This window comes from Pyrus communis, chromosome 4 (assembly GCF_041283825.1).
Source record: "Pyrus communis isolate YQ-2024b chromosome 4, ASM4128382v1, whole genome shotgun sequence".
NCBI lineage: Eukaryota > Viridiplantae > Streptophyta > Magnoliopsida > Rosales > Rosaceae > Pyrus > Pyrus communis.
The window spans coordinates 7,245,471-7,257,497 of NC_142568.1; the positions used below are offsets into that span (position 1 = coordinate 7,245,471).

The 12,027-nt window shown below is 35.0% G+C and overlaps 1 protein-coding gene across 1 annotated transcript; it reads right to left on the bottom strand.

The window, feature by feature from the left end:
• Nucleotides 1-10,750: 10,750 nt before the first annotated feature.
• Nucleotides 10,751-11,782, bottom strand: LOC137721806 (uncharacterized protein At4g22758-like). The gene is made up of 2 exons (XM_068460817.2): nt 11,325-11,782; nt 10,751-11,210 (listed from the first exon to the last, which is right to left on the bottom strand). Exons 1-2 carry the CDS (start codon nt 11,644-11,646, stop codon nt 11,047-11,049), a joined length of 486 nt encoding a protein of 161 aa, XP_068316918.1. The 5' UTR covers nt 11,647-11,782; the 3' UTR covers nt 10,751-11,046.
• Nucleotides 11,783-12,027: the final 245 nt, after the last annotated feature.

Below are 12,027 nucleotides of genomic sequence, written 5' to 3' on the forward strand. Positions count from 1 at the left end.
GTGGTATCCACTAGTGTAAATATTTTAAATTGAAGATCGAATTCATTCATTGTATTCATATAGGGTCAAGGAGTGTAGCTGTAAAAAATCATCAAAATTAGAGTTAAAATAACCGTTAAATCATGATTTTTCGTTTATAACCGTTGAAAAGTTTTGTCTTGTTACTTGGTCTCTAAATATTTGTTTTTTGCAATTTTTGGCGTATGCGATCTCGAAGCATATATAAACAAGTTTGACGGTTAGATCGTTGAAATTAGTTTCGTAGGATGCGTATCCCATCAAAACGATAGATTCACTAACACTTAAGAGTTTATTTATACTTTCATTAAGTATAACATAAGATTTTGTGGTGTCCACTAGTATAAATATTTTAAATTGAAGATCGAGTTCATTCATTGTATTCATACAGGGTCAAGGAGTGTAGCTGTAAAAAAATCATCAAAATCGGAGTTAAAATAACCGTTAAATCGTGATTTTTCGTTTATAACCGTCAAATTTTTTTTGTCACGTTACTTGATCTCTGAATGTTTGTTTTTTGCAATTTTTGGTGTATGCGATATCGAAGCATATATAAACAAGTTTGACGGTTGGATCGTTGAAATTAGTTTTGTAAGATGCGTATCCCATCAAAATGATAAATTCACTAACACTTGAGAGTTTATTTATACTTTTATCAAGTATAACATAAGATTTTGTGGTATCCACCAATGTAAATATTTTAAATTGAAGATCGAATTCATTCATTATATTCATAGAGGGTCAAAGAGTATAGCTGTAAAAAATCATCAAAATCAGAGTTAAAACAACTGTTAAATCGTGATTTTTCGTTTATAACCGTTGAAAAGTTTTGTCTCGTTTCTTGATCTCTGAATATTTATTTTTGGCAAATTTTGGCGTATGCGATCTCGAAGCATATATAAACAAGTTTGACGGTTGGATCATTGAAATTTGTTTCATAGGATGCGTATCCCATCAAAACGATACATTAACTAACACTTAGAGTTTCTTTGGGTTAAATATTAGGCGGGAAATGGATGGATATAGGCTGCAAAATTTCCCAAACATTAGGCGGGAAATGGATGAAACTCTTGAAATATTAGGTGGGAAATTAATTATTATAATTTTTTTATGTGTTTGGTATTTTTATATTACTTGATATTTTTATTTTTAATGTGTTTTATGATTTTTAATCTCAATCTTTGCCTATAATATACTATAAAAATAAATAAATAAATAAAACTTAAAATTTAAAGTTTATATAGAATAATAATTAATAAACAATATATACATATTCATTATATCTATTGCATTTTATAGTAAGTTTTTTTTAGTAGTTTAAAAAATTAAAATCATCAAAATAGCATTTTTCTTATCGTGTCGAAACAGGTTACCCGCGTGTCACTCTCGTGTAAACCTGTTAAGGACCCGTTATTAACGGGTTATTATCGTGTGACCCGATAATGACCCGATTAGTTATCGTGTTGATCCGAAACCCGTTATTTTCGTGTCATTTACGTATCGTGTTAACGGGTCGTGTAAGAAATTGCCAGGTCTACTTGAACCCCTCTGTTTCGATCGGAAATTGGGAACCACAGTGGTTCTGAAATCTGATCCCTGCACGCAGGTTTTTTTTTTAATTTTTAAATCCAAGCCCAAAAAACATTGTTTTGGGCCTAATAAAAAAAATTTAATTTTTTTTGGTAAATGGCATCGTTTTGCAGCAGATCTAATAAAATAAAAAATATTAAACGAGGGACCACTAGTCCCCATCCTCATCCCAATCCCACCTCGTTTCAATTATACCCCACCCTTTTCCCAGATAACAAATCCCATCCCCCACCTTTACCCCTTTTTCCCACACATCAAAAATCCCCCAGACTTCAATTTTGGAAATTGTCCCAAATCCCAGGATTGAGCACAAGAAAGCACGACAGCCACCCCATTCTGTTGGCCACCAAGCTCCAGACGCAACTCGCTACGCGACACCAGCAGTTCTTATGAAGGTAAATTTTTTATTTTGTTTAAGGGAACTATTATTAGCACTCCAAAAATCTCATTCTACAGTCCTTACAAATGTATTTTTCTTTCTAATTATAGAAAGTTTGGAGTGCCAAATGAAATTTTTGGAGTGCTAATAACAATTCCCTTTTTTAATTTATATTTAATTCAGATCCTGATTGATATAGGATTATAGGGTAATACATTTTATGGTTATCAATTACAGATTATTCATATGAATACTATGATTATTGAATTTTTTTTTTTTGAAGTACATAAAAGAGGATTCATACATTATATATATATATATATATATATATATATATAGGAACTTGAATCACACATGGTCTAGCAAGAAAAAAAAAAATAGCTGAACATGGTGAAGACTTTGACATCATATTTATATTAACATAATAAACTCCAATTCAACCAACTAAAACCCTAATTCAAATGCAGCTCAGCAAATGCTAAAAAATTGATTGTAGTAACCATTATAAACCCTAATCAACTTACTCAATTACTTAAAAGACCCTGATGACTAGTTGTTGTTTAGAATAAAAATTGAATTCTTGATTATTCATATGATTGTTGGTATTGATTAATTAAATTCGTGGTTTGATTAGATATTACTTATATTACTCTATAGTCTACTCTAGGATTAAGAGTCTAAGATATTTGCTTTTATTGATAATGAGCCTATTATGTGACGTTTTCATGACATAAAACATCGCCGACAACAATTGTAATTTATTTGTATTGATTAATTATGAAAGACATTACTATATAAAAAGAATTGGTTGTTGCCATTTTTCTTTCACCTTGCACTCATTTAAATTCGCCCCTCCCCCAAGAATTCCTGGCTTCGCCCCTGCCTACGTGGACTTCAAAGCTTATGGGCTAAGAGCTTTTTGGCCCCCAAGTAGCCCAAAGTCTTCCGTAACCTTGATTCCACATAGGTGCGATGAATTTTTGTAATCATCCACACCACAATTCACTTGACAAGCCTCAAGCATGTGACTTGAGCTTATTTTAGCGTGGCAAATAGGCATGGCGTGATTTGTGAATATTTGGTGTAATTACCCTAGCATGGCATGTTTGTAAATATATTTCTTCCTCAATCTCGCAACTTTGCATGTATTTGGGCCCAAATATAGGTTTGCATGACAGTTGGGCTTTGAGACTTGTTTGAGCTTGCTTATAACATTTTTGGGCCTCAATAGGTATTGATGAAAAAGTCAATCAAAACAAGTTACAAATACTATTATAACACAAAGTTTACAAGCTTTCCACTCAATTCCACCATTTTTTTTTACTAGTTGACTTTCTCTAGTGATTCACCGATCCATTTTTGCAGTGACTGGTCAATCAATTTTTTTTTTGTAAAAGGTCACTGTCGAATAGTGACTTACAAAAAATACATGTAAAATGATGAATTTTTTTATTATTTCTTTAATTTTGTTGTGTATACATGTGAAGAACACAATAAGCACACACAATAAATACAATTGAAGATGAAAAAGTTGAACCTATTCCAATTTTTGTAAGTCACTGTTGAACTATTTCTTGAACATATGACAACTTCTGGTGTTGGCGTAGGTGACATGCGAGTCATGTGTAAGGGGGAAAATTTAAATGGTCATGTGTTTATAAATATCTTTACTCACAAATTGTTGCTTAATCTAACTAGAATGGGTTAAACCTGATAATTTTGCTTAAAATTGGTATTCTTTCTTAAAATGTATGTCCAACTTGATATCTAATCCTATTATGCACATTATTAGCACATATGTGATTTGTGTAAATCTCAAGTAGAGATAAATTAGGAATAATTAAGGATCTAGGATATGGGATCATGATTTTCCAAAGTCGGAATAAGGTTGATCCGAATACAGTTACCTCAGAAGTCCGGTCATGGACCCGCCATCTCCTAGTGAAGCTGTATCAAACGGAGTAGCGGTGCCATGGCGTGCGCCACAAGTAATTACACACCTAAGAGGATGTAATGTCTACTAACTAAATATCATCTAGGATTCTCCCGGCTTAGAATGAAGATTCTATCCTAGAAAGGTAGGGTTCATCTACGATAATGCAATCTATACACTTCAATTCTCTTGCCCACTGCATGAGTCTAAGATCATTCACTAACTTGATCGTCGGAGAGCCTTTGGCCGGCACACCCCCGATTCTAGGCTTGCTCACGGTTGTTTACTGTTTTGCAGGTTATTCGAGTTTATGCTTAACCATCGTTCACGGAGGTGCGTGAATTTGTTTCAACAATTGGTAATTTTATTGAGAGCTAATTTATATTCCACCCGACCAAATCACTATACCGTGAGCAACAACCCTAAGCAAACAGTTCTAGTTCTTCGTCTTGTTGCCGCTGCAGATAAGAACGATCAACGACGAATATGTTGGACAACGCAACCAGGAGATAAGACTTTAATCTTCCCTGCCTATATTTTAATTGTTGTCTGATTGCATGATTAAAGTTATTTTTTTAAATCAGATGGATTGTTCTACTGAACAAACCGATTAACTTTTCACATAGTCACATGTTATATGCTTTACGAGACTAACAGGACCATGGTGGTCAATGGAAAATTGTCTTCTCCTCGTCATTGTTTTGGCTATAGGAAAAACATAATTTCATAGCCAACGTCGTTTAAACAACAGAATTGTTGCAGATTGAACAAGAGGCAGAAGGGGCATATCAGTCCAGAACCCACTGTAACAGCCAATACAACGCTGCCATACCAGAGAAGAATGCTTATGTAAGAGCTCCCCGACATCGTTCCAACATCCTTATTGCCATAGCCAAACCCTTGACCAAGCAGACTTGGCGAGCCTGTGAAGCTAGAACGAAGGAATCAGCAGCCTGCGACACACTCATGACCAAACCGCTCTGTATTTGGATTAACACAGTCCAAATATTAGCAAGAATTCAGACCCATGCTGCCACAAGAGAATTTAATATTCATGATCAGGCTACATTGTAGCCTAGCAAAGAAAGAAAAAGTCCATTAGCTCTTCCCTCTTTTGCTTTTGCCGCAACCCCCTTCTCAATATGGTATGTGATTTTTTTTTTTTTGGTTTTTTTTTTGGGGGGTGACTTCCTCCATCCAAACAAGGAACATGAATTTCCTTATAAATCCCACGGCAAGGGCAAGAAAAAGCCTAATTAAACCCCCACTACAATCATAATCTTAATGGACTTTAAGTCCTTATTTTTTAAGGAAAACTAATGAAAAAGATTTAAAACTTTGAGTTTTAATAATAAAGACAAAATAAAGGATAAAGTGAATAGTACCAAGATTGACTTTTTAGTGTAAAAATGTGGTTTTTCGTTAAAATGAATAGTACTGTGGGCTTTTCGTTAAAACTCCCTATTTTTTATTGGATAAACGATATTATCTGCACTAAGGGATGTGGGAGTAGGTTAAGTCTTATAATGAGCTAGCAATGATATGGTTCAAATCCACATTTAAGTCCTTATTAAACAAAGAAAAAGTAAATGAAAATAAAAAACAAATAATTATGTCTCTCATAAAATTCATTGAATAACATTCTCATGTCTATTTGATCTCCAAATCCTTTGTAGTTTCATCTTTTCATTGTAATACATATGCATTGAAGCAGTTAATTAGCTTCTTCCTCCTTTGGGATTATTGTAGACACCCAAAATCGTCATTTTCTTCTGCATTTTCAAGTTGTTTCGCTATCAAATACCTAAAGATCAAAACAATATAAATTAAGATTTAACCCATTTGAATATACTAAATCCAAAGGAAATATATGATAAAAATATATGAAAATAAGACCACATCATGACCACATTCAATTAACTCCTAATTAGGTATGTTTTTGTGGGGAACTTAGCTGTCTACTTCCATATGCTAATTTTATACCTGATCACCCCCTTAACAACCTTTTCAAGCCTATCCAACCTGATTGTGAATCATGGCACTACCCATATCATGTTGTTCAATAATACTAATTTTACCATTAGGGAATGCTTATACTCACTTCATTCCAGAAAAGCGCTTTTGAGCTTTAAGGATATTCGAGAGAACTATTACCGTATTGAAATCACTATAGAAAATGGAGTAGAATTCCTTTTGCATAACTTCCTATGAATATAGCCAGAAGTGTATTCTAGAGGAAATGGAATGCCTCCTAAATGAATTGTATATCACAACCATTCGCGTCGTAAAGGCCCACTATTTTTGTTGTGATACAAACATTTAGGACATCCAGGTTAATTATTGATGCATCGTATATGACATCCCTTTACCAGCAGTAAGAACCTTGTACCTGGAAGCGTACCTTGCTAAGAAATGCTCACCGATCTTTATAGGGCAAGCTAATTACTAGCCCAACTACTAAGATCATTTCTAGGCACACTAATTACTCACCTATGTACTATAACGATCCTTACAGATCCTCCATCTTTCTCAAAGGAATATTTACGAACTAATCCAACCAAAATGTGGGTAATTTTGGTTGACATATCAACACGTTGATCACATGTTCATCGACACCAATAATGCTTTGTTAGACCATTGGCACCAATTATTAGGTTGCGGGCTCACCACCCCAATTATTTATAAAGTTTAGAAGACTAGATAATCCCAAAAATTTTACATCGACAAATTCAATGATTACTACATCTCCCTTAGGTACATAAGTTGAACATTTTGATTCCCTATGTTCACACTTAAACATTCTCCCAGATGGCGTTCATTAAACACCTTTAAATGCTTGTACGAACCTTGGTAGTGAGGGCACCAAACTTCGGTTTTTCAGCGTATAGATATGTATTATTGCATTCATTTATGAGGCCCATTGCCACTCAATCCTATTTTGGCATTACATTTGGTAATTTGGTACAAACTTAAAGTTTTGTACTTATGTGTTTATTTATACTTTATATGCCAACTGCGCTGCTCCAATGTACCAATATAGGTCCTCACAAAAAGAATATGAACCATTGTCGATTATGATTCTCTTATGCCCTTGTAAGCGATCTCTTTACTGCTTTATTAGCGGATTGCCACTTCAATGAGACAGTCTTCCCGCTGTCGAGGGGAGAAAAGAACGTTAACGTTCCTGAGGAACAATGAGATTTATCGTGGATGCCGCCATTATGTCTCATCTGGGTCCCGTAATCTAAATCATCATAGTGTTACCCAATGTTTTCTCTGATCTAACAAATTGACAAGATCATATACTACAAACATGCTCACAAGGATAGACATTTCTAACAGATGCCATTGCCTTAGAAGGAAGGGGACGCTATTAACGTGTATGGACATCCCCCGAATGTTGGTTGCCACACCTAGTGGCCGATCCTAGTACATTGGTGACTAGACAATAAATCTGTCTTCTCTCTTAAGCGCGACAAATCACTCAGCTCGAAGGATTCACCTCCTTAGAAATTGAGCATCATGACACAAATGAATCCCATCCTCAATCGTTGTCTCAATCATTTTTATCTCATGAGATTAATTCGAATTATTACTGAGACCTGATGTTCTTGGTCTAATATACTAGTTTGGATGAGATATAGAACTGGAATGAGATTATTAACGATGATATTTCACTTATATAGTAGCTACAGACATAAATGAAAAACAACAATACAAACAACATTTCATTGGTTAATGACAACATATAACAAATTGGTTAACTGGAAAAAAACAAATCCATGTTGAATGGGATGAATGAAATAGTTCAATATAACGCCGCCTTATGATGCAAGGCTTCTCTCATACGCCCTGGATCGATTATGGCTTATATATGTAGTTGTAACGTACACCTCTAGGATGATGATACACAATTTACATAGAAGTTTACAAAGTATTTATATGTATTGATACAAATAGTTTTAGACCACATAACACCCTCTCAATTTAGATGAGGCATTCAGATTACGAATGTGGAACATGCAGACAGGTGTGTTATACCAATCTAAGTGAATATTTGATATGTTAGGGATATATGTCCCCAGCATGTACAAATCTGAAATTGCAGAGTTGCAATTTGTCGATGACATCTGGCCTCGCACTTGAAGTTGAACTTTGATATGAAAGATCTTGGAACAACTCGACACTATCTTGACATGAAGTTTCAAGCATATTTTTTACGGTATACTAGCCTATTAGTCGAACCACACCCAGAAAGTGTTGCTTTTGAGTAAACCCATGATCGTTTGTACACTAGATGCAAATGAGACCTTCGAGGAGGTTATAGAGCTGATAATTCTATAGATAAGTGCAATTGGCGTATATTGTTTTGGTTCAAAGCACTAAATCAAACATCTCAAGTGCTGATAATCTTTTAGCATAAAACAATACTTCGCCTACACGCCACCACCAAATTGGTGTTAAAGACGTTTTTTCGTTACTACGGAATTTGGCTTATTCTATTCCTATGCATCTTATAATGGATCACACCCACTTGGTCCTCGATAAGATGCCTACCTTGTGGGATACGCTGACACAGACTATCTATCTAATATGCACAAGGCACGTTTCCAAAAGGATTATGTATTTATCGTTAGGAACATTGCAATATCTTAGAGGTCAAACAAATAGATCTTAGTTATGACGTCTTTGATCTCATCATTATACATTGCGGCATATGTGTACATGGAAGCATATTTGAAGCACCTGCAATTTTCATCCATCGTTCAGTCTAAAAAATAATCCATGGAGACTATGCCGATGTATCGACCAGACCATCACATGATACATGCAAGAATTCAACGCCAAATATATTACATCTGCATCAACATGAGTATCTGAAGATTGAAGTCAAGAAAATCATATCCCAACACAACCTTGCCAAAGTCACTACTGAAGTGTATCGTTCAAAAGCTTGTTTGAGGAATTAGTATGCATAACTATTTTATTTGCAATGCTTGTAGTTCTCATTTGGAAGTTTTTTCAAACTTAGGGCAAGTATCCAGAAGTATCTCATTTGGCTTTAATGTACTCTTGTTCCCTACGATTAGAAGCATTTTTCCTGCTGAGTTTATGTTACCTAACTAGGTTTGAACGAGACATCCATCCTAGGCTAGTCATACCCTTGTGAGTGTTCTGCATGCATCTTGAAGACGTTTAGTTTTGACTTAATGCAACTTATCACCTTTCTCCTTTAGACTGTAGGTTTTTATTCCACCTTAGGTTTTACTATAGCGAGATTTTGTGAGTTTGACTACCTATGCATTATTCCTTTTGTTTTGACACTCGCATTCACACATTATACCTATGGGACAACTTCATCAACTATTTCCATAATTGCCTGAAGATCGGATGTGTCTACTGCTTGAGTATTTACACACTGAACGAAGAGTGTTGTGAATACTATTAGCACATGTGGGATTGTGTAAATCCTAAGGAGTGATAAATTAGGAATCCTTCGGGATCTAAAAGATATTTCCTATTATACTTGTATTACTTGAAAAACAGTTGTTGTCTTATCCTTATTACTATAAATAAAGATACAAGGCATGAGGAATAACATATAGAATTACTCAAGCCCTTCTCCATCTCTTCTCTATGCCCCACCATCCCTTTCTTTCTAAATATTGGCCACAACAAATCCTATTTAATCTTAAAAAGAATACAATTAGGTGTTGTTTAACACGTGAGACTGTCAAAATCACTTTGTAGCAAGACGTTAATTTCTCTTTCTACTATCTGAATTGAGAAAAGTGTTAATTACTCTTTCTACTATCTGAATTGAGAAAAATGTTAATTTCATAACGTGACAAAAGTTCTTTGGTCTATTCAACCATGAATATAGAGAGGTCAAATAAATTGTAAATTTCATGATAACTCTGAACAATTAAGCCACTTACCATCTCCAACCCTTGGGTTAAAACCTAAAATTTTTAGCCCAGAAAATTTAGGTTTTAGCTCATAAATAGTTTTTCTGCTTCAACCCTTATGACCTAAATTCTTTAGCCTGAGATTATTAACGAATAAATTTAGGCTAATTTTTTCTTTTAAAGTAATTTAAAAAAAAATTATGTACACTATCATAATTTAATTTTATGAACATTTTAACCTTAAAATATTTAAATTCTGATAAATATTGAAAAATCACTAAATTTGGATGAATTTTGAATTAAATAATATTTTTTAATTATTTCAGCCGTTAGATTTAAATTTGGGCCATTAGATACTTTTTTTTTACCGTTAGATTTGATTATATTCGATCTTAGCCGTTGGATTCAATAAATCCTGGGAGACATGATCATGTGGGTGGGATCCCGCTGGTGGTGCCGACACCATTTTCTGGGCTAAATCTTGGGGGGAATTTGGCTTTTGTTTTGCGTTTAGCTTTTAGCCCACACATTTATCATGGGTTGGGTTTTTTTTTGGGGGGGGGGGGGGGGTGAGAATAAAGCCTAAAAAATAGCATTTAGCCCATGGTTGGGTTTGGTCTTAAGGTTCTCTTAGAGGAATTTAGGGTAAATTTGGCAAGTTCTGGTTGTTTTTTTTTTTTTTTTTTTTTTAAATTTTTTTACACATGCTAGAGCGAATGTTTGTGTTTTCAAAATTCTTGAATTTAAAAAAAAAAATTTATTTTTAAAATTTGAGAATTTAAAAAATTGGATGGAAAGACCAAAAGAGCTTTTGTCATGCTAGCAAAATTAATACCCCTTTCAACGTAGTTGACAGTATCGGGTACTGCGGAACACGAATAATGAGTACATGAAAGTAAAGTGTGGGAGAATAAAGTGAAATTTTGCGTAAAATAGTGTGGACATAACTGAATATAAACCTAATCAAAATTAGGCATCCATTTACCACCAAAATATGAGCCTAAAGAAAGACAACCCCATGAGCCAAAGGACGGACAAAGCCATCGAGCTACCCAAATTGGTGCACTTCAACCCAAAAGAAGCCAAAGTACAACAACAGCTCCTGGAAAAAGTAATATATTGCAAGAGAAGTGATTTTCGCACTGGCCTATCTCACACTCTTTTAACAAAAGAGAAAACTTGTTATTACAAACAAGCATATTTTTTTGATGAAATGTTTACAGCAAGAAATCCATGAGCTTTATCCATGAAAACTGATAACTGATTGCCCTCTTTGCTTCCTCAGAGCAATTACACAGACCGACGGGGGGCTTTGACTTTGAGCAGCACAAAAAGAAATTCCTAGACCCCAACTTTATCAACTTCTCATCTCCTTTCAAACCTGCACCGTCGTTAAAAGTAAAGAAGTTGATAGGCAACAAGTTAATAAAAACAAGAAGCAGAGACTTGTATGCAAAATCACAAATATATATTGTTTATATTGCTTAGTGCTTACTCTCCAAGCTGAATTGCGAGTAGTGGAGCTCAAAACGGTGCGGATCGGTCTCCTTTACCAACGGCCTTCTCTTCTCCCTCACGTAAATCTCTACAGCTGCCTTGATCAAATCCCGCACTGTGTTTTCCGGCGACATCACCACCTGCACAGGCCCTAAGCTCCTCTCGATCGTCACATTCAGAAGCAACTTCGTCATCCTTCGGTAGGTCTCCGGCGCCGGCCAAAGCTTCACTGGGACAGAGATGAGACCTCCTCGACGCCGGACGAGTTTGCCGCTGTGCCTCTCGGGCGGAAACGTATGAAGCGCCGTCTTGGAGATCATAGTTTATGAAGAATGAAGAATGCAGTTAAGGTGTTATTGAAATGCTTGTGTGAGGGTGGCGGAGTGAATATCAGAGTGTTTGGCCAGAAGTGGAGAGCTTCAGAGAAGCAGAGAGAGACTTACATCCAAGGTTTTTGACATGGAAAGGTTAAAATAGGGTAAGCAAGAAGCTTCCTAGAAGCAACGTACCTTCAATACATCCCTAGAGTTTGAGATTATTACAACGTTTAAAAAGTAGGAAATAAGTAAAGGGAAATTTTAGATTCAGTCCTTAGTCACTAAACTAAAACTTTAATGGTATTCAAATTTTAATCAAAGTTCCCTAACTTTTTGCACCTCATTATATTACTATTAATATATATTTTTAAATATATTTGACAT